The sequence below is a fragment of the Armigeres subalbatus genome, chromosome 1 (genome assembly GCF_024139115.2).
Source record: "Armigeres subalbatus isolate Guangzhou_Male chromosome 1, GZ_Asu_2, whole genome shotgun sequence".
NCBI classification, from domain to species: Eukaryota; Metazoa; Arthropoda; class Insecta; order Diptera; family Culicidae; genus Armigeres; species Armigeres subalbatus.
The window spans coordinates 7,978,344-8,001,490 of NC_085139.1; the positions used below are offsets into that span (position 1 = coordinate 7,978,344).

General features: G+C 41.7%; 1 protein-coding gene across 5 annotated transcripts in view; it reads right to left on the reverse strand.

The window, feature by feature from the left end:
* Window positions 1–23,147, reverse strand: part of LOC134220753 (ankyrin repeat and KH domain-containing protein mask-like) — a 130,037-nt gene that overhangs the window by 17,921 nt on the left and 88,969 nt on the right. For 3 of the 5 annotated variants that reach the window (XM_062699860.1, XM_062699874.1, XM_062699885.1), the window contains 11 exons: window positions 13,709–13,775; window positions 13,284–13,461; window positions 12,901–13,200; window positions 11,623–12,037; window positions 10,117–11,558; window positions 9,944–10,046; window positions 1,820–2,244; window positions 918–1,758; window positions 716–852; window positions 364–651; window positions 4–297 (listed from right to left, as the gene is read on the reverse strand). In XM_062699860.1, coding sequence (XP_062555844.1) covers window positions 4–297; window positions 364–651; window positions 716–852; window positions 918–1,758; window positions 1,820–2,244; window positions 9,944–10,046; window positions 10,117–11,558; window positions 11,623–12,037; window positions 12,901–13,200; window positions 13,284–13,461; window positions 13,709–13,775 — 4,490 coding nt within the window. The remainder of the gene's footprint in view (window positions 1–3; window positions 298–363; window positions 652–715; window positions 853–917; window positions 1,759–1,819; window positions 2,245–9,943; window positions 10,047–10,116; window positions 11,559–11,622; window positions 12,038–12,900; window positions 13,201–13,283; window positions 13,462–13,708; window positions 13,776–23,147) is intronic. The other 2 variants (XM_062699867.1, XM_062699877.1) reach the window with 1 other exon arrangement.

Genomic DNA, 23,147 nt, shown 5'->3' on the forward strand with positions numbered 1-23,147 from the left:
TACCTGCAACTGGCTGAGTAACTGCAGCTGGTCGAGCGAAATCTGCTGGTTAGGATCGAACGCCATTACCTGACCGGCGACCGCTTGTCCAACGGCGATACCCTGCCGGAAAGCGCACTGCTCTGCGGTCGCCTGCGCCAGGTTGATGGTGCTGCCGTCGTCCTCGATCGGGGAAGACGTGCCAGACGGTGTCAGCTGACTTTGATTGCTGGCCCAGCGATTCTTACAGAACGAGTTCATTCCGATCAGGTTGGCGTACGCATCGATGTCCTGGCAGCTTAAGTTTGCCGCCATTTCCTGTTGGGAAAAAAAGTTGTCGATTGTCTTCCGGGACACTTCATCAATGAATTCGCGTGTACTCACCTGCAGCGCGACCGGTATGTCAGTGCAGCCGTTGAGAGCATGGATCACCTCGTCGATGCACTCGACCCACTCGTAGTTGTAGATCGTCTCCCTCGAACCGTCGGCGGCAACCACCGATCCGTCTTCAGGATTAAACGTCTCCAACGATTCATCCAACGTGGGGTAGATTCCGCCAACGCACTCGGACATGGTTTCGTTCTCCGAATCGTCGATGTTGAACATCTGCAGGTGGTCGTCATTGTCCTCCACATACTGGTGGTGGCTGTCACTTTCGCTGATTTTGATTTGCTGTTTGAAAAGGAAAAGCAACGATATTATGCGAAGGACTCGATGAACGAGACGAACAACTCACATTACTGCCAGCTTTGTGCTGGATTATGTTGGACACATGTTGATGCACTTGGACAAATTCCGGCGTGGGTAGCAGATCGGAACGGAAGTCGTGCATAACTTCGCTAAAGATTCGCGACAAGTCGTCGAGTTCGGCATCTGAAATAGAAGTGAGGTGTGAATGAAAGCAATCATAAAGTGGTTTAAAATAGTGTCACTCTTACTGTTTGCTAGTCCTTTACCACTGGGCGGTGGCGAAGATGGTCCGTCCGGATTAGCGCAGCTAAGCGGAGGTGTATCCGGCGGAGACTTCGGGTCCACCATGAAGCGTTGGGCAATTTTCTGCAACATTTTCTGATTGCATAAGGTGTTGAGGGCGAGTTGGTTGAGTTGGTTTTCATGTTCGGAGCTGTTATCGCTGCAGCTGGCACCTCCACCAGCAGCACTGCCACTTGCTCCACACTCGGCGCCAGTTCCACTGGCGGCCGTACCACCGCTGTTATTGCTGCTAGTAGTGGTCGTGGTGCTACCACTTCCACTTGAACTAGAGCTGCTACTGCTGCTTCCGCTGCTGCTACTGCCGCTGGCGCTGCTACTGCTGCTTCCGCCTCCAGAGCTGGTTCCGCCACTCTGACTGCTTGCGGCGCTGCTGGTTGCGGTGCTTGTAGCGGTTGCAAACGGCGAAGCGGAATTTGCTAGTTCTAGGGCGTGCTGATCGAGCCGGATTAGATTATTTCGGGTTTGAATTACATTCGCTGGCACCGAGGTGACCGTTCCACTGGTAATCACCATACTGGGAGTAGGAACAATGTTGTTACTTAAAGGAATCGACGCTGATGTTGTCGAGCCAAGGCTGATCCGGTTGCCGGCCATCATTGGCTGCTGGGTGCTGTTGGTGCTTCCCTGTGACACTGAAATGGTTAATTGCTGCTGCTGCTGCTGTTGGACACCTCCTGCTACAGAGCCACTCGCTGGACCTACCGTAGCCGGTGCTGCCGGTGACTGGAGGCTAAGGTTCGACAGTGAGTGCTGAAGCACTTGAACTTCGGAGGTTGGAATCACAGACTGAAAAGTGTATCGTTGTAGTGAACAATAGTTGGATAAGATTCTCCAATGAGGTACTTACCAAGTTGTTATAAATTGACACCATTTGATTCTGCTGCAGAGCGTTCGCCGTATTTGGCCAAATCGATTTCTGGGCTTGTTGTTGCTGTTGCGCTGCGACATTGGCGGCGGCAGCTGCTGCCGCTGCGGCCGCAGACTTTCGATTATTTTTGGCATCCTTTTTCGAGACTGGCTTCACCTTGGGTCGATCGCTGATAGCCGTGCTCTGGGAAACCTCCGACGGTCCGATCAGTAGAGTTCCACTTCCGGACGAAGCGGTGTTCGCCATTGTTGTTGCTGCTGGTGCCGTTACGGCGCCTGAAGGAACCATCGTGCTTGAGGAAGCCGCTGACGCTGCTATTGTCGTTGTTAGTTGCAACTGCTGTTGCTGTAGTGCGGTTGGCAATGATGAAGCTATTACTAGACCACTATCGGACGTCTTTGCTCCTGTAAGGTTTGCAAACATGCCATTTTTAAATATAATGAACCGACAACACAAACAAATGTTACAGCTCTTGTCAAAATCCCGAAATCGTCGACTAATCTACGATATGTGTTAATTTTGGGAAAGTTACTACACCCAAACCTCTTTTTACTTCGTTTATTGGAGGGACGTAAAATGCTTAGCGTAATTTTAGCTTAATTCCGCATTTTTCCCTTAACTCATTGATCTTGGTACACTTTTAAATATGATACAAATTATAGTTATCATCACATGTTCCAAGTTTTCCAAGAATTTCCTGGAGTTCAAGCCTCCATGCGTAATCTAATCTGGATTACGGATAATCTGGAGACTACAAAGGGCATGCATCATTTTTAAATAGAGAGAAAAGCCCTTTGGTTACGCGTGTAGACATTAAGTCCTGAACTCCAAAGATTTTTTGTGTGTCTTCATTATTGAGAGCCTTGGGTTGGCTCACCTCTTATAAAAAAAATCATTGACGATGTGGTTTACAGAGTGTGAGTAATATTGTATGGTACGACTGGAGGAGTATCGATGCAAATTTGTTAAATTGGTTTGAAAAATCGGACCGCAAAAATATGATCGGGTGGCGAATGCCGATGCAAATCTGTTATTTCTTGTATAGATAGTCGGTCCAGATGGGTACCGATTCAAGTTATTATTATATTAACCTAAAAAAAATAGTTTCGAATTACGGTTGGTGTAGGATCCGATGGCCAAGATTCAAAGCAGGGTTTATTTTGTGTTGCGTTTTTCAATAAGTTAGCATGGTTCGTGGCCGGGTTTATATGGTTTCAAATAGATTGCAATTTGCAATCCTTAAAAAATATATGGTTTGATCTCGGCGGTCTGGAAGATCCTCGCCTCGATGGAGTTTTTGACCATTCTGCAAACAAAATCGTTGTTTCTTCCACTCATTAGCCCATGCCGCAGAATTTTCGTGCTTTGCTTAGAGTTTAACGTTATCAGCAGGGACCACGCGGCAGGATGAGTGCCAGGATGTCCAAGGTCCTACATCAGGGTGATGTTTCCGTCGAACGCCTCCTGAATTTTCTAAATAAAGGGGTAGCTAATGGTTGCAAAGGCCTGTTCTGCTTGCCGAATCCGTCACTTCGACTGTAGGACCATTACTTGGTTCAACGACTGCTTGGAGGACCGCTGCGGCCTCTGCCGAGAAAACCGAACATATGTCCGGCAGACGATGGGAAGCTGCTGTGTTTTCACTGGTTCCGATGCCTATTTTTACCTTACCTCCCGCTTTCGAGTCGTTACCGGATTGTGGCAAATCTATGCTTATGGATTCAATGATGAACTTAGAACCAAATTGTCAAACTGCACTCTCAAAAATCATCACGTCATATTCACGTGAAAAATCACGTAACTGTTCTGTCTTGAACAAACGACGATTGTTACGTGACGTTAGTAATGCTCACCTGAAATTCACGTAACTTTTACTTAAAATCTTGGTGAATATGACTGTATATCCACGTAAACAAATTAAGTGAGATTGTGTTAGTGTGATAGCAGCTTCGGCATTTGCGGAAGACCTGCATTGCAAACAAGAATGAATGATAACCTAAACATAATGCGGCTTCGCGGAGGTAAGTGATATTTCAGGGGCATATTTTCGGATATTTATTGTGTCTGCATTTTTCCTCCTTGGAAAAAAAATCATCGGAGTTTGGATAAAATTTATTATATTCGTTGAAAAATGATGTGAAAGAAAAAGAAGCTGCATGGAAGTCTCTAGGTTCCACTACTTTTTGGTTTATTAACAGCGGCAATATAAGCAATTTTCGAGCAAGAAACTGGTTTCAAATTCTCAGCGATTCTCATTGACATCATTTCTCAACAAATCTGATAAATTTCAACATCCGCCGAAAACTTTGTTTTTTCTTCAACAGTGTTTCTGCAATAACTCCAAAGCTCAATGAACAAATTACGGCATTTCCTGTATCAATGCATTACCAAGGCGAAAAATATTCCCTTTTATGAGCAGTCCCTGTTCGTTTTTGCATTCATTCCAAAATCACTATACTGCAATACATTTTAAAACATGTAGTGGTTACCTGCTGTCTTATAGCTTTCACTTAAATTTCATGTAACCAGTACGTACAAATCACGTCAGGTTCACCTGATCAAACACGTAACTACTTTCAAGTTTCATGTAAATAGTACTGGAAGATCCAGTCAGAGTCACCGGATAAATCACGTAACTCAAAGAAATTAAATTTTGTTCAGATTACTTGTCATTCAGGTCACTCTTACGTGAAAAGTATGGTGGATGAGAACCACATTTGTTTTCAGGTAAACATGACGTGAAGATTTTTCAGAGTGTGGGACTTCCACATAAGGCTGAATCACATAATGCTAAAAACTCATAAGGCTGAACACGAAAGGTGGAAAAAGTAAAAATCTTACTTAAGGCGGAAATAACAAAAGTCTGAAACTCGAAAGGCTGGAAATCGTGTCTTCCTCCTTTTTCCCACTTCTTTCTTCTCCCTTTTTCTATTTTTCCTCTTCTTCCTTTTCTTCCGTGCATTCTGTTTTCCTCATTCTTTATTATCTATTCTTCACTCTTCATTCCTTATTCTCCATTCTTTATTTTTGCCTTTCTCGTATACTAAGTATACGTAAAGGCTATATGATCACTCCAAAACCAAACTTTTGATAGAAGGCTCGGAGGCCCAAAGTGTTATATACCAATCGACTCAGCTCGACGAATTGAGGTGATGTCTGTTTGTGTGTATGTATGTATGTGTGTATGTGTACAAAATTTTGTAGACACACTTTTAGGAACTTAGCATTGGCCGAATTACTCGCAACAAGTTCCATTCGACTAAGAATCCTGTCCCATTGTTTGCTATTGAAAATTGGCCAGATTGGACTATGGGATCAGAGGTTATGGCCAAAATTTTATTTTTATGAGCAAAACACGCGATTAATCCACCTAACGGCACCAACACCGCTAGGTGGATTAATCAGGGTTTTTATTTATATTTTCATTATTCTTTAATAATTTATATTAAAAAGCTCAAAAAAAGTTTCTTAATATTGTTTATTGTTTATTCTCTATTCTTTATATTCTTTATTCTCTATTCTTTATTTATCCTTTATTCTTTACTCTTTATTCTTTATTCTTCATTCTTTATTATTTAATCTTTAAATCTTTGAATCTTTAAATCTTTAAATCTTTAATCTTTAATCTTCAATCTTTAATCTTGAATCTTGAATCTTTAATCTTTGATCTTTAATCTTTATTCTTTTTCTTTTAATTTTTTATTCTTTTTTTATTATTTATTATTTATTTTTTATTCATTATTCATTATTCACTATCCAACCACTCAACATGGTAGGTATCAACTACTAGTATGGTTGGAATTCATTTCACCTTAATAATTTAAGACTTTCAAGATTTCAGCCTTATGTGTTTCAGCCTTTCGCAGGACACTCGCCAAACTCTGCTAAATTGCTTGTCATTGATTCGCTTTTTTGGGGGCCTTTTTTTTGAGAAGTTTTTAGCACAGTTGGTGGAGTACTTTGAGCCGTCACTACCCCTGGTCTTATCCAGGTTATCGATCGTGCCTTGTTTGTGCTTCCATGACCATCAGACTTAATTTTACTTCGATCACGGATTCTTGAATGACCTTGGTTTTCCTCCTTCATACTCTTGGGAAGTGTGTTCCATAACGATCAGAGATCGCGTCCTGAAAAATTTTCTTCAGTAAGCAGAATGATCGGCTGGTATTCGAAATTTTGTTATGCTTTGTGCGGTAAGCAAAACGATCAGCCTGTCACCGAAATTTTGTTCTGCTGTGTGCGGGAGTAAATTAATTAGATAGTGAAAGTTTAGATCGCACCCAGACATGTTTCTTCAGTAAGCAGAACGATTTTCTTCAGTAAGCAGAATGATCGGCTGGTATTCGAAATTTTGTTCCGCTTTGTGCGGTAAGCAAAACGATCAGCCGGTCACCGAAATTTTGTTGTGCTGTGTGCGGGAGTAAATTAATTAGATAGTAAAAGTTTAGATCGCGCCCAGACATGTTTCTTCAGTAGACAGAATGATCGGCCGGTCATCAAAGTTTTGTTCTGCTTTGTGCGGTGAGCAGAACGATCGGCTGGTTACCGAAATTTTGTTTTGCTTTGTGTGGCCTTCAAAATAAAATGTTTAGTTTTTTTTATCGATTAAACTACACGCTATACACGGCATACCGTTTACCAAAACGAACCCTGTCACACTTCCTATCCCATATATCCAACATTCCAGTGATTTCTCGTGGAAGTGCAGATGACTCGTCGGCTTCTATCAAAGCGAGTATCATGTCAACATTCTCCTACCCATTCCTTAATTGACCTGCATTCGGACACGGCCGGCGCTGGTATTGCTTATTTTTGGGTCACCAGTTCTTACACATTGAAGACGATGTTAGTCCCAAATCTGTTGGTTCTCTGTGTAATTACAGCTGACCTGGCAATAACGGAGTAGCAACCGTGGGCGGTCAATCATGCTCATGCTCATACTCTTGGGAAGTGTGTTCCGAGTTGGACTAGGAACGAGCGGACGAGCAGGAAATATCCCATATTGTCTGGATCTACGGATTTTTTGCAGTGCGAACTCGAGGTCGAGCTCCTCCAGTGAGCTTATTTTTCCGGAATGATTCAGAGTATTCCTGGTAGGATGGAAGAGTCAGTCAAAGCATCCGCTACGAGAGCCAGGTCACGTGGTCACCAGGTCACGTGGTGTTGAGAGGTAATCCCTTTCACCCGTCTCTTGCCCTGGAAGTAGTTTACCGCCGCCACAGCTTGACTGCTCGCTGTTCATGCCGTCCAGGAATTTAGTTTACGATTTCTCATTGGCTTCTCTGATCATTTACCGCCATTCATTTCGGGCAACTTGATGCTCGGAACGGATGCTATTTACACAGGTAAGAGCCGCTTCTTGGTCCTTTTGAGCGCCAGTGGACTGCTTCTCTTCCTGGGTTTGAGTTGGTTTCAGGAATGGAGTTCTTGACTGCCCGAAGTATTACCTTATACAGCTCGATAACCGTTGTTGGTGGTTTTTGGCCCACTTCTCGTTCGATTTCCTACAGGTAGTTGCTCCAGTCTGCTCGGTTACAGATTCACCATGGTCTGCGAAAGATCTCCGTCGAATGACTGTCGAGCTCCATGAAGATCGGACTGTGATTGCTACCTCTAGGGTCACCGTCTGTGGACCAGAACGGGCTACCCACGACGGAACTCGAGGCTATCGAGATGTCAATGGCTGACACCACGGGTTCTCTACGCAAGGTGAGTGATCCATCGTTCAGTATGATGAGACCAACATCGTTTGACGAACTGAAGACAATATTGCCTCTGATGTTGTTGGAGCGGCTACCCCAGGAGTGGTGGTAGCCGTTCACGTCGCCCAGGATGATAGCCGGTGACAGCAGTATTTCAATAATTTATTGTAGCCTGTTGCAGATCTGGGAACATTCCGTTGAGGATTTATATGTGTACGAAAACCGGACGCGAAGCCGCGAGAACAAAGAAGAACTTGGATCACCAGGACGAGGTTGGATGAACTTTCGGACGAGCAAGAACTTTCCACCGGCGGATGGCGAATTAAAAATACGGACAAACTGTTCACTGGTGTTTATTACTTCGCTATTCAAATACAAGTAATGATTTGTGATTGAGTATTTTTTCTCTACTCCTGGCGCTGGCGTGGTCGTTGCGCAAGCCAAGGTGACTAAAATAATTAGGGTGCGTTGGTTAATCGAGGGGAAGGAAAGTTGACGCATATCTCCGAACAATATGAAAGCCACAGTTATGGAGAAGGGCCACTGGATCCTAACCGCGATTATTGGAATGTCGGCATCAACATCAATCTCGAAAAAGAGTACCTCCTCCAATACTCCTACTGCAATCGATTGGTAGACGTTTTCATCTACTTTGACCACAACATTAGGGCCTGTTCCAACGGATTTCGTGGAGAGCAATCAATTTGGGTGAGAAATGGAGACCAGCAGCTCCAGGTCACACAGATTGTTTTGGAGGCCGAGCGTCATGTTTCGAGAACTGGACCTATGTGGCTGCGACTGGGCTTGGGATATCGTTGAATTGGTGATTGGTGCTGAGGGTCCGGAATCAACAACCGGCGAGATGGGGAGGTGACGGGGCAACAAAGGTGATGGACGTGAGATTCAATGAAGGTGTACTTTTCTTCAGAGGTTTGCCAGAGGCAATTGTATCGCCGCAGCCAGCGCAAGAGGCCGGGAAAATAAGGACATTGGGGCCAAACCTTATTACATGGAACTTTTCATAGGGATCAGCAAAGACCAGGGATTGAATCCCCGAATCTGATTCGGGAAGCTTTTGCCTCATGACACATTCCTTATAAAAGCATCAATTGCGGGGGGTACTGGTTTTGATGATGCAGTTCACCTTGTTTTAAACAACTGTGCAAAAATATGGTCCTCAACGTTAAATGAGTGAGAACGAAGCGTTTTATCATGGCTTCTCTTGGGGGCAACCTATCCGATTCTGTTTTTCTCGCAGTTGTAAACAAGTTCGATACATTTGTTTTCATGGTTTATTGTTATTCGAAGAGGTTTTTTTTATCGTTGATCGTTATCTATTGAGAGCGATTTCTGCAAACGCTGGCAAAGACTAACCAAGGTCCATATGGTGGATAGGCTTGATTTGCAGGGATGATATCCGAGCGTCGGCGGTAGTTCACCAGTACCGGTTGGGGCTATAGCCATTGCGGAGTCTGCCGGATGGTGCTTGGAGCGATTTCCACAGGATTGTTCCACGCTGAGCCACCTCTTGCCAGCAGGAGCTACTCATGGAGTTTGGATAGTAATTGCGTGTGCGACAACGGGACCAACCGAAGTCCATGTACACCTGGATCACCGTACATGCTGTACTTACCCTCCGGGAGCCTCTGCTTAATTCGGTGCAAATTTTGTACGCCTTGGTGCTTAAGCTGATCGAAAAGGCACACCGTGTTCATAATAATAGCAGAGGAGGTTGATTTTCATGCAAAATGGCCAACTTTGACGAGCTGTAACTTAGTGCCCAATTGCCGATTGAGTTGAAATTGGGGTGCACTATAAATATGTTGAAATTTTCATAAACTAAGTATTAAATTTTTCAAACCAGGTGCTGAGAGACACTAAGTAGATTGCAGTAATATCCCGATTTTATCACCCCTAGTGAATTTTGGGGTGATAAAATAGGAAATGTGACAAAATCGGATTTTTTTTATTTCAAATGTTTTTATTCATTTAACAAATATGAATCATTTTATGCCTTGGAACGGTTGCCGTTATTTCCTGTCGAAATGGTTTACAGATTTTCGGACAGGTTCTCGGAAATTATTCACAATAAACCACAGGCAGTGAAAGTTATTTCATGATCAGCAATCAGGAGTTCTAGTCAGATACCTACTGCCATGTTAAATCACCACAAAAACAACCCAACAGAACAACTTCATCGGATTGTTCATCGCCAATGATCGAACAATCGCGTCACGAGGATCTGAATCACTCATGCGTTCACATCAGCAGAAGGTCGTAAAATGAAGTAACGTGTAAAAAAAGAGCGCCGTAAAAAGAGGTTTGAGTGTAACGCTAATAGAAAATATTCCCCCAATCAGTTCCCACAATGATGGTACTTAATGTAACAGTCGCTACCTACCTTGAGCCGGGGTGATGATATCGATGTAGGTTCCAGTGGAGGGTAACAGCGTTGGGGGTGGACCATTCGCGTCGCTGATGAATTGAATATTGGCTTTTTGTGACTGCAAAGAGAAAAACCCGTGTCAATTCGATCGGATAGATAAAAAATTTGACAGCGCATGTTCAACAAACCTTCTGGTACATTTCTCGCATCTGCTTCTGGTACTGCGCCTCGTAATCGGACCGCATTACCACGCTTGCCCGTTGTTGCTGCTGGCCGCCACCGCCGTTGTCCTCGCCAATGGGTTCGCTTCGCACTTGCTGCGCTTCCGAGCTGGTAAGGTTCGCTTCGAACGGAGATGGTTGCTGAGGTTGGGAAACGGTTGCCGCCGTCGCAGTGGATGTCGGCTGTTGCTTCTTCCTCAGCAAGCTCCGCTGTTGCTTGTTACCTACTGGAACACCCGCGACACCAGCGGTTTGCTGCTGTTGAGTGACAACGGTGGCATTGTTGGTTCCTTGAAGGATAATTTGCTGGTGTTGTTGCTGCTGATGGGCAGCCGCTAAGTGGGATGGGATTTGCTGCGAGAGGATAGTCTGTTGCTGTTGCTGCTGCTGTTGTTGTTGACCAGGGGTTCGCGAAAGACCCTGCGCTAGACCGTCTTTGAAGCCTTGCATTTGAATCATTCGCATCTGGTGGAGAATTGAGGGGTCGGTAGAAGCAATGTTACCGTCGAGGAATACGTTCGAATTGGCTAGCATCTGGTTGTTGGCAAGCAGTTGCTGTTGCTGATCAAGACCTTCTTTGGATGGGTGCTGCTGGAACAGTTGCTTGTTGGAAACACGGATCGATTCCGGAACCTCATGTAGACCTGGAGGCGCCGCAAGCAGTTGCTGCTGCTGTTGACTCTGGGTGATGATCAACTGCTGTTGCTGGACTGCTTGCTGCTGCTGTTGCTGAAGCTGCTGTTGAGCTTGAAGTTGTATTTGACCGTTGTTTAGGAGATTTTGCTGGGCAGCATTGTTGGCGCTGATCAACGAATGAGGGAAATCTAACAAAAGCTGGACGACTCCAATGTGACCTCCTTTGGCGGCCTCAATCAGCATCGTGCTGTTGTCCTTCAGCTTATGGAACGGATCAGCATGATTCTTGAGAAGTAGTTCCACGATGGTTTGGTGACCACCTGCACATGCCAAGGACAGCGGAGTGTGATCGTTGTTAGTTGTGTGCCGATTTACGTCTGCTTCCTTCTCGATAAGGAACTTGACAATACACCAATGTCCAGCACGGCACGCTTTCATCAGAGGCGTTCGGCCTCCTTCCGATTCGTGTTCTAGCTCTGCTCCGTAGTAGAGCAAAATATCCGCTACTTCCGTGTGACCATTCTCACAAGCATAAGTCAATGCCGTATCTCCGGTCTGCGTTTGCGCATGCACATCGGCTCGGTTCTCCAACAGAAAGCGTACCAGGTCGATGTGACCCTCCTGAGCAGCTTCCATCAACGGTGTAGACGCACCGAGTTCAATGTCGGCTCCATGTTTGATCAAATAGTCAGCGACCTCCACGAAGCCTCCACAGCATGCAAGCGTCAGGGCAGTTTCCTGAGTTTCCTCAGTTTGAGCATTAATATTCGCACCTGTATGAAGTGTAAAAAGCTTGTTTAGATACATTTTCTTGCCGGAAACCGGCATCGTACTTACCTTGTTGTAATAGTAATGCTACCATTTCCTCATGACCCTCCCTCGCCGCTTCCATCAACGGTGTGTATCCTTCATCGTTGACCTCCTCGATGTTGGCGCCCCGTTCGATCAGTAGCATCGCCAGATCCACATGGCCACCGCAAGCCGCCAGCGTCAGCGGTGACTCAAACGAATCCTTGGGCATGTTAACCTGCGCGCCTGAGTCCAGCAGCAGCCGGGCTACCTCCACGTGACCGTCCATCGACGCTTCCATCAGCGCTGTGTGCATTTCATCAGTTTTATGCTCCTGATCAGCACCAGCCTCCAGAAGGTACCGGACCATGTCCAGGTGACCCTTGTAGCAGGCCAGCGTCAGTGCACTTTCCTTGAACTCGTTCGAGTGCGTATTGATGCCGGCACCACGCTCCAGAAGGATCTGCGGACGGAAAAACCGACCAATCGAAATTCGATTATATATTCGTGGAGATTGAATATAACACGATGGTTTTCAAGTTTTTAGAAAGAAGGGTCGCAAGAAGATGTCTAGTAAGACGTCTAGTTTTAATACAAATTTGAGGTTTTGAAAAGCTGCTGAAACTTTATTCATAAATGCTCTTGCGACCAGAGCATGAAATATTCACTTTCATGAAGCACATTCACTCTGACTTTTGACATTCGTGTTTTGATTATTCAAAACATAGAATGACTTACTCAGTTTACTTCTTCATAAATTCATTCAATTGATTACCACTGAGTATGGTAACTGCGCACGAAAAAAACAAAATTAGCCTTGATTATATTGACATTTGGTGCTAGAAATACCCCTCAATTGAATGTCGGGATTAGATCTATGCGTGTATTTATTTAAATCATCAAAAATGTGTTCAGTTTTACGATTATTTAATAATTTGTGATTTTCAAATAAATACTCACTGACCCATATTCATTCTGAAAATTGACGGTGCAGAGTCGAATATGAATATGTTTAGAAGTGAAGTGACAAAGAAGGCCGGTGGGCTTCATAAAAAATAATCGAATATTTACAGCTCTGCTTGCGACCCACCATCTAGCGATTTAAAGTGTCTACACGTACGCATCAGATAAGATCAAATTGGGATCATTGCCCGGGTCGAGTATCTCTGGGAACTGGGAGGCACAGAAGCTCACGAAGAGCCTCAATGAACCACCCAACCGTCCGAGAATTATCAACTACTGGACTCCGCTCTCGGTTCTAATCATATGCTACACAATCCTCAACCTCAACCAAAATCACAATTCAGTAGACAATGTGCCCCGTACCTTTGCAACTCCCACGTGTCCGGCCGAGGCTGCCTCCATAAGCGGCGTATGCCCGTTCTCGTTGTGATCCTCGACGTTGGCTCCGTTGTCGAGCAGTACCCTAACCACCTCCTCATGTCCCCCGGCACAGGCAAACATCAGCGGCGTACTGCCGGTCGATGACTGCGCGTTCACGTCGGCACCGTGCTTCAGCAGCAACTTTATGATGTCCACGTGGCCAGCCGAGGCCGTCTCCATGAGCGGCGTCAGGTCGTTCTTGTGACCTCGATCCTCAACTTGGGCTGACATGGCCAGCAGAACCTGCGTTAAAAATTGTAAAATGTGGGAAAGAAATGCGTCAGTTTTATCGGCAAGGACCCACTGTAGAAGAGATCGAAGATTACCTGCGCCAGTTCGTAGTACCCGGCGGAACAGGCCAACGACAGTAGCGAGTCTCCGTCGTCGGTGGCCTCGTTCAGCGAGTTGCCCTCGCCCAGTAGCCGCCGAACGGTGTTGACATCGTTATCGGTACAGGCGGCGAGCAGCGAGCGCGAGAGCAAGCTGAAATTACGAAGAGCATTTCTGCGTGTTATACGGAATAGAAGAAGAAGCAAAACAAATGTTGGTTGGTGTCAATGAAAACGGGTAACAATTTTTTTTTTGGTTTTTTGATTTTGAAGCAACGAATCATAATCATAATAATTAAGAGAGAGTGGTCAGGAAATAAACGAATTATCGAAACATAAATAGGAGAAACGAAAAAAAAGAAGAGAAAGAAATAAAAGAATCACAGATCGGATTTCCGGCATTGCTAGAAGGGAATACTTACTTCTTGTCTCGCGGACTGCCACCCCCTTCGCTGGAACGCATGCGGGTGAGAGCTTGAGCTGCTTCATCTGAAAGCGGGGAAAGTGGAAAACTAATTTAATTCACTCTGAATAATTTTTAAGCACTTTGATCGCTTATTACATATTAATCATTGAGCTATTAATTCTCGATACATGACTTGTAAAATTAACGGACGCCAATTTTCAGATTTTCGATCTAGCTTTGAAAGTCTTACTAGGCCTTGTTATATGTATGTTTATCACACGGTTTTATACCCACAGTGACCGTTAATCGATCCTCGAAAGATGAAACTTAACGTGCGGAGTTAGCGCAGAAATTGAAAAAAAAAGAACTACATTCGAACATATGGGAAAGGCGAAAAAGTGATGAACTTTGTCCTACTTAAAAATCACTTTAATAATGAAACAAAAAAATAGGAAAGGCGAAAAGCAACACTCGTAAGGTTGGATCTATTGTGGCGGATGCTGAACACGGTTTCACACTTTTGTGTTTGTATCAGTGGACATATCGTTAACGAAACTTGTCTTGGACAGCCTATACCTACACTCACCTATCCGAAGCTGTAATACCTCAAAGAAGATCTCGGAAAAGCTAAAGAAACACCCGCGTGTCGTGCTTGGAAAAGTTGTTCATTGGATATGGAGAGCCATATGTTCCACATGGAGAAATTGCTGGCATGTCCCGCAAACCCTGGACAGATTCATAAGCACAGTTTGAAAGTGGCGACGCTATTAAATAGTATATGCTCGACTCTTTCGACATGCAGGGTAGCCACTGAAAATCGATTATCAAATTCCCGGTTTTTTCCCGTTTTTCCCGATGATTTTTTTCAAATTTTCCCGGTTTTATTTAACTTAAAATAAAATATTGTAAGAGTTTTTGAACTTTAAACTAGGTGTTTATTTTCTGAGGTCAGAGGTCAGTTTTATATCGAAGCAACTAATAACTTGTATCGAACATTAAATTACCAACAACGTGTTATGCAAATGCTTTAATCAATAGGCACTCTGAAATCTTGCACTTCGTGGCCATGAAGTTCTAGTGTCAACAGGCATTTAATCAAAATGGTAATACAACATAAGCCCCTACAATGGTTACAATGGTTTGATTCTTTTCTTAGATGCAAAACTTTCGTAAGATTCTATCGGAGCCAATGAATATTGCTTGCCAGTCTAAGCAAAACGAAATGTTTTTAGTGTCCAGCTCTCGGTTTGATCTAATTCAGACTATTTCAAAGAATACCTTCCTGTGTAACTGATAAAACTTTTCAAATTTTGGCAAAATTATGTGAGGACACACACAATTTTTTTTATAAAGTAAATTGAATAAAATCGATGTTTTTAACTTAGAGAACTTAGCAATGAAGTAAGTAAAGCAGTGTTCTAAAAATTCACAAAATTATAAAACAGCTACAGTCAACTTTCTACATCTCGATCAAACATAAAGGGGGAAATATGTAAACATCGCGTGATATTTCTCATAGAAATGAGAAATTGCAGTACTGATCTTAACAATGACAACAGCTTATGATTCTGAAATTTTTTAAAGATATTTCAGATAAGTATCAAAAAATTACCATTTTTCAATGATTTGTAGAATTTTTAAATATAGACGAGGTCGGTGGTCTAGTGGCTACCGCTTCTGCCTTATAAGCAGGAGGTCGTGGGTTCAATTCCAGTCTCGTCCCTTTCCTACTTTGTATTTCTATCTTAGTTCTCGTGTTTCACGTTCTACCAAAACGATTCCTACTGGTAATAACCTTCCACACAATCCCAAAACCTCCCGTGGCACCTATGAGAGGTCGTAGAGTTCTCTGCATCTTTCTGAAGTAGGTGTCCAACTAACCATCCCTCCCCTTCCCTCAGCATTCACAAGGACGTGGCCAGGACAGATCTCGACTATTGGGGAGAGTGCATTGCTTCCATCTAAGAGATTTTGATTAGTCCCAAATCAATATCTGTGGTAACAGATGAAAGTGATGCTACTCTCATACAATAGTCTTGGCTTGTACCACCTAGAATCTTAACACAATATTTATGATATCTCATCAAAATAAATTGATATCAAAATGATCTAGTAACAACACAAACTGGATTTGGGATAAATATCCACTTATTGTTTGTTTTTTTATGCAAACCATGTTGTAAAATCAAATAAAATCAGTTAGAATGCGACTGATGATTAAACATTAAAGAGTAATTATTTTCCTTATATCATTTTCATTAAAAATTTCGAAGAGTTTTGAGAGTAACTTGACGAAAATATTTTTTTTCCCGGTACATGTCCTGAATTCCCGGTTTTTTGCCTTTCTCGTACAACAAAGTTGTACCGGAAGGCTATCATTTCACTCCAAAATCGAACTTTTTATAGAAGGCTCAGAGACCCATAGTGTTATATACCAATCGACTTAGCTTGACGAAATGAGCAAATGTCTGTCTGTCCGTGTGTATGTGTGTGTGTGTGTGCACATGTGCCATAAAAAACATTAGCCAATTTTTCACATAGTAATTCTTAACCGATTCTCTCACAACAAGTTGTAATCGACAAAGAATAAAGCGTAGTTGATCACTATTGAATTTCATAACGATTGCACATTTCAAAAAATTCTAAATATTCAAATGGTTATGATATATTGTGAAAAAGTCATAACATGCTATAAAATGTCTTGTAGAATCAACCCATGCAAGCTCGCTTTAGTACAAGACTTGAGTACAACAAATGCAACACAAGTTTTGATAGCATGCAAGTTACGTTCATAACGCCATAACGCTTCTGCAGCTTTAAAGCATAATAAAAAAAGATCGAATAAAACGCACACGCTAATAATACTTTACTTGGAATTTTTGAAAATAAACTCACAAATAACTCAGCATTTAAACTAATATTCCGGGTTGGATTGAATAATTATGTACGAGAAAGGCACAATCACTGCTAGGTGGATCAACCTGGGTTTTTTTCGGTGACTTCAATTTCCTGTCTTTTTCCCGCTTTTCCCGGTTCGGTGGCCACCCTGGACATGGCCTGATGACCTTTCGCGTCCTGTTCATAGAGCTGGCAAGCGAAAACTGCTGGTTCAAACGCAAAATCAAACTGGATAAGGCATCAATCTAAATTGATTCTTCTTATGAATGACAAGAAGCCCACTGTTTCTCATAATTGCCACAAACACATATGAAACGGGAGTGCCGCGTCAAGAGCTGAAAGAAAAACCACCAATAATGGCGGTGTTAGCTAGAGTCAGGCTCGGGAATTTCCATCGCGCTGGCCGATTTGGATAAGACGTTGGTAAAAGATGTCGGTTTAGGGCGCCAATTTGCTAAGACGTGGAAGAAAAGGAGCAAGAAGTAATAGTGGCGAAGAATATTGGCGGACTGTGTCTGTTGAAGACTGCTAAGGAATATAGCGTATTTCACACGTGCATGTGCTGTATCGAAGGTAGATTACGACCGTTTATTTGCAGAATAGCTGTCATTAAGTTCCATCATTGCATGTTTTCGAATGCACTGCGCTTTTTCGTATTCTCACTGAAAAGCGAAACAAGCTGGCGCCGAAGGCAGAGAAATTAACTACGAGTTGAAGTCATCGATAAAGCAACAAAGAAGGTAGTCATCAGTCGTGATGTTCATTTTGTGGAAATGAAGAACCATACCGAGGGTACGACGGCTCGGTTACCATTACCTAAGATGGTTCAGGATGAGCACACATTACTCATCTTACGATTAACCGTGTGAAGATATTCTAGAAAACGACGATGATCAAAGGTAACTCAAACATAGAGGAACTGCCCCTTCGGCATTTAACTCGAAGTGCTAAGGAACGAGTACCAGCTCAATACCGGGAGACCACAAATATGGCGCACAAGCTTTTGGAGCAATCGACAAGCTCCGCCCAAGCAATCATGCGGAACTGTCCAACAATCACCAGTATTTGAGCCTGATTGGTTGTTTGTTGTGTGTGACAGTGAAAGCACAACCAACATCAGCAGCCACACGTCGTCAATCCTCCCCCGCAGTCAATTCCACAGCAGGAGCTGCCAACATCATCCGACACGATTTTTGCCTACCTATTTTAGCAACAACAAGCCTTCGCACATCAGCTCATGCAGCAACAGCAGGAATTCATGCAGCAGCAGGAAGTACTTTTCCATCAAGCAATGTCATCCATTCGAGATCAAATACCTCCGAATCCGGTCGCCTCGACGATAAGGCTAAAGTTAGGTTGCTCATGCGCAAGTTGGGAGCTGTGGAACATGAAGACTACTTGTAAGTAAGGGTAATAAGTAACCTTAACTACAGTAAGGTTAATCTTACCAATAGTTCCAAAATATATTCGATGAGACCGATCAAAAATTGAAAACACTTTTCGGTGCTATTGAGTCTGCCGTTAGTAAACGATATCGATGTTTTCAAACTGCAAAGCAATCAAATGAGGATTTCATCTCCTTATCTCTTCACATAACACGGCAATGATAGAAGCACTACAGTCTGCAGCAGTACAGTTCTTGAAGAAAGAGAAGCAGTTCAACAAATTTCCACCGATGTGTAATTCTTCCGGGCCTACTGGATCAGGTGCAAAATAAAATAAGACAGTACCGTCAACTCCGTGCTGGTGCTGTGGAGCAATGCACTTCCACCGGGATTGCACGTACAAGCAGAACATGTGCAAAGATTGTGGTCGAGTTGAAGTACAACCGTGCAAAATCAGAATTCCAACGTAAAACGCAGTTATCAACGAAACGATCTCGCTTTGCAAAGCCTGGCGTTAGGCACCTGGCATCATTTTGGAGAGAATTGGAAGCGTAATGTATAACGTTTCTGTTGTTAACAACCAAAAACTCGTACGCTCACGTACGCTTTGAAACCAACTATCGCACCGAGCCCATGCACATCCTTCTAGACTGTCAATTGACATTCTGCTAGATGCGTAGAATTTTCCTGCACCTCGTTTGCATCTGTGTCATCGCATCCTACTTCTTCACCAAACCATGTGGCAGCTCCGGTCTATATGACAGGCTCCGGTTGTTCAGTTACTAATGTAAAATACAATATATCTAATCCTAATTCATTTTCTGGTGTTTCTAGAAAACAAGTGTAGAATTTTCCTAGTGTAGTAATCATAAACTTTTACGAATTCCTACACTCTAAATAATCATCACGTCATATTCACGTGAAAATTCACGTAACTGATCTGTCTTGAACAAACGACGACTGTTACGTGACGTTAGTAATGTTCACCTGAAATTCACGTAACTTTTACCAAAAATCTTGGTGAATATGTTTGTATGTACTCGTAAAAAATGCTAGTGTGACCGCAGCTTCGGCATTTGCGGAAAACCAGCATCGTAAACAATCTTCACGTCGGGTTTACCTGAAAACGGGTGTGGTTCTCATCCACCATACTTTTCACGTGAGAGTGACTTGAAACTCACGTAAGAATGAATGACACATAACCTAAACATAATTGAGCTTCGCAGAGGTATACCTTATCTTATAAGAGATATTTCAGGTGCAACTAGGTGTAGATTTTCCAAGCCTGCAGTTCCCTCCTCGGAAAAATATCTACGGAAGCCGGATGAAATTGATAAGATTCGAAGATAAGTGATATGGAAGAAGATGAAGCTGCATCAGGGTGGCCACTGGAATTCGATTTTCAAATTCCCGGTGTTTTATTACAATAAAAATTTCACAAACATACAATTATAAACAGTTTACAATACATTCAACAAATTAAAATGATTCACGATCTCTCTGTGCCCCGAGAGAAACGTCCAATTTGTTACCTATTGCGAGATATGACGAGGTTTCCTTATAAGATTTTGGTCCATCAGTCAAATCCCGCAAATGTGTTTTCATTGCGTTTTGCATTTTGTTTACAACAGCCCGTTGTATACTTGGAACTTCGAGCATTGCTAACGGTAACGGTAACGATAACGATAACGAAAGACGGTAAACGAAAAATAATTCCTGACGCATCACACATAGATGCCAGAAAACAGGAAGATAACACCAAACTTGGTAAGTGAAGAATCCTGTCCTCAACACCTGAGTTACAACTTTTCGTCGGGGAGCCATGTTACAATAAAAAGTTTTACAAATATACAAAATAAACAATAAACACATTCAACAAATTAAAATGATTGACGATCTCTCTGTGCCCCGAGAGAAACGTCCAATTTGTTACCCATTGCGAGATATGACGAGGTTTCCTTATAAGATTTTTGTCCATCAGTCAAATCCCGCAAATGTGTTTTCATTGCGTTTTGCATTTTGTCTACAACAGATAAGTTGTTGAATACATAGCTCTATTTGGTGTAGGATTCAGATCCTATTTGGGCACCTAGAAGAATTTTGTGCCATGTGGCACCAGCAATATAAAGTCTGTGTCTGGGAATTCCTCGATTTATAATATTAATTGCCTATCTTCAGGCCCAAACACAGAACATTAAGGAATGGAACATACACAAATCCACTAAAACGTTTGTCACTAACATGTAAGATAAAATGAACCGTAACAGTTTTCCCGCTTTTCCCGGTTTAAAATTAACTTGAAAAAAAAAACGAGATTAAAGTGGAGGTCAGTTTTATATCGAAGCAACTGTTAATTTGTAACGAACATTTAAAATAGTTACATTAAATTACCAACAACGTGTTATGCGAAAATGGTTTTATCAAAAGGCACACTGAAAATGTGCGCTTCGTTGTCATGTCGTTAGTGTTAACCGGCATTTCATCAATGTCGAATCGTAATTCTACCTTGGCACTTAATTACAATGATTTAATTTTTTTCTTAGTTGCAAAACATTCGTATTTTTTTATAGGATGCAAGCTTTCGTTAGTTTCTGACAGTGCCAATGGAAATTGTATGCCAGTCTAGTGTGGTTCTTCCTTCTTAGAGCATAATGTTCACAGAAAGCAATAAAGTTATAGCTCACGGTTTGATCTTAATCAGACTATCTCAAAGAATACCTTCCTGATTAACTGATGGAGCTTTTTAAATTATCGCAAAATAAGGTGAGGAAAGACACAATTCTTTCTTATAAAGTAAATTAAATTCAATTACAGTTTTAAACTTAGGAATTTAGCGATGAAATAAGTAAAGCACTGTATAACCTCATTATGGTGATTGATTTCACTTTTCTAAAAATCTAAAAAAAAAAAATAAACAACTAATTTGAACCCAGATTTAATCCGAAGACAATCTTCGTTTCCGATCAAAATAATTATTCAGTTTTCTAAAAAATATTTAAACGCCTTTTAGGCAATCAAAACATATTCGATTCGTAATTAATTCAACTTTATTTTCTTAATTTCTAGAATTATGTCTAGAAAGAAAATCTTGGATTTTTTTTTGAAAACTTTGAACGTCCCCATTCAATATTAGTATATTGAGATGTTCTTAGCTTGGGAACCTATTTATTATTCAGTGTTACAAATTAGAAAACTATCTTTAAGTAGCTAAATATATTTTACTTTTTAGAATATTACAGACATATTCACGAAGTATTAAAAAATTACCATTTTCAATGATTTGTAGAATTTTCAAATAATAATTCATCATATTTTATTTTTCGAATTGTGTGCAATTGGAAATTACATACAGATAACAGAAGTACAAAGGCAAACTTGGATATTAGATGAATAACTTGAAGATGGAAAAAAATCATTCGAAAGAATGAATATGTCGATATTCGATTCTATGCTGTTATGCCTTATAACATAATATTTATGATATATGGCCGGGGTTCTACCAAATCACACCAAGCACCAGAAAATAACTCATATTTTTGCCCAAGTTTTTGTTTAACAGATTTAATTGATCACAAATCATATAGGATCACGCTATAAGATATCTATCAACCCAATAACTGAGGATATCCTACAACAAAAGTACGCATGAATTGATTTGAAATAATTTCCGTTTTCCTTTTACGTACAAAATATCATAAATCAGTCAAAAAGCCGCTTCCTCGAAATTGGAATCAAAATGATCTAGAGACAATTAGATCTAGAAAAAAACGACTTATTTTTCATACCTTACACATGAACATAAGAGAAAATCTTTCCTTTTTATATCAACCTCATTAAAAACTTTGAAGAATTTTGAATGTAAGTCATCAAAAAATATTTTTTTCCCGGTTCATGTTCTGAATTCCCGGTTTTTCCCGCTTTTTTTCCCGGTGACTTCAATTTCCCGTCTTTTCCCCGGTTTTCCCGTTTTTCCCGGTTCGGTGGCCACCCTGACTGCATGAACCCTAGAACTGCATTTTTTCCGGTAGCGTTAGTATAGAATATCTATTCCAGATTTCAACTTCCAAGGGTGGACAGCTTTTTGATTGATTTAACAGCGGAAATAGCAACAACAAACTAGATAATAATCTGATAAATTTCATTCGACGTCAGTAGCTTTGAATTGTTCTCCAACAGTGTTTTTGTGATGTCTCCGAAGCGCAAGGGCCGAATGTTTATGATAAAACATCATTCTGCATCAAATGCATTTAAACGCATCAAGCGCAGCAACAAGGCGCAGAGGTCTCCTATTTACGGACTAACTTATTATGGATTCATAAGGGAAAAAAACAATTTTGCAATATGTTTCCAACCATGCAGTATTTACCTGATGCCATGTAGCTTTCACTAAAAGTTCACGTAACCAGTACGTAGAAATCACGTCAGGTTCACCTAGGGTGGTCGGTATTGGCCATTTTTGACAAATACCGGTATTCGGTATTTGGTGGAGTCAAAATACCGGTTTTTGTGAAAATTTCAGGTATTACATGAAAAGCTTTTGATTTGGACTTTTGGGTAAAAAACAATATTTGTTACAAACTTTAAATGTTAAATTATTATTATTTGTTGAGCTGCGCAAACCGAAACTTGAGTAGACTCAACATACTAGGCGACAAATCTAGTATATTGAGTCGCATTGAATGTTGTTGACAATGTTGCCAACTAATGAGAACAGTACTGAGATTTTCATTTTCATTGAGAGTGGTCACGCGATATTTACACTTTATTCTCTCCTGCTTTCATAGAAAACATAAACATTGAAAGGAATTCTGCTAAATTTTCACAGATTTTTATTTCATGAAAGCGCTTCAAACTACTGTAAACAAGCTGTTTCTTCTTCAAAACTGTTACTTCTAACTCAAAAATCAAAAAGAATACAATTATTGTATCGATTAGTCATCGTTATTTACACAGATTTATTAAAACTATTTAGAAATTTAGATTTCAAAACAAAGCACATTCCTATCATGACTGCTTGTAATGTGACAGGTGACCGGGATATGGCTACATTTTCATTTGGTCTCTTGAAAATGAAAATGCAACTGTTTTCGCTTTCACATGACAGTCACGAAAACTAGCAGTACTGAATGAGAATCCCCTCTCTGGTTCAACCGAAATTGGACGGATGGTTAC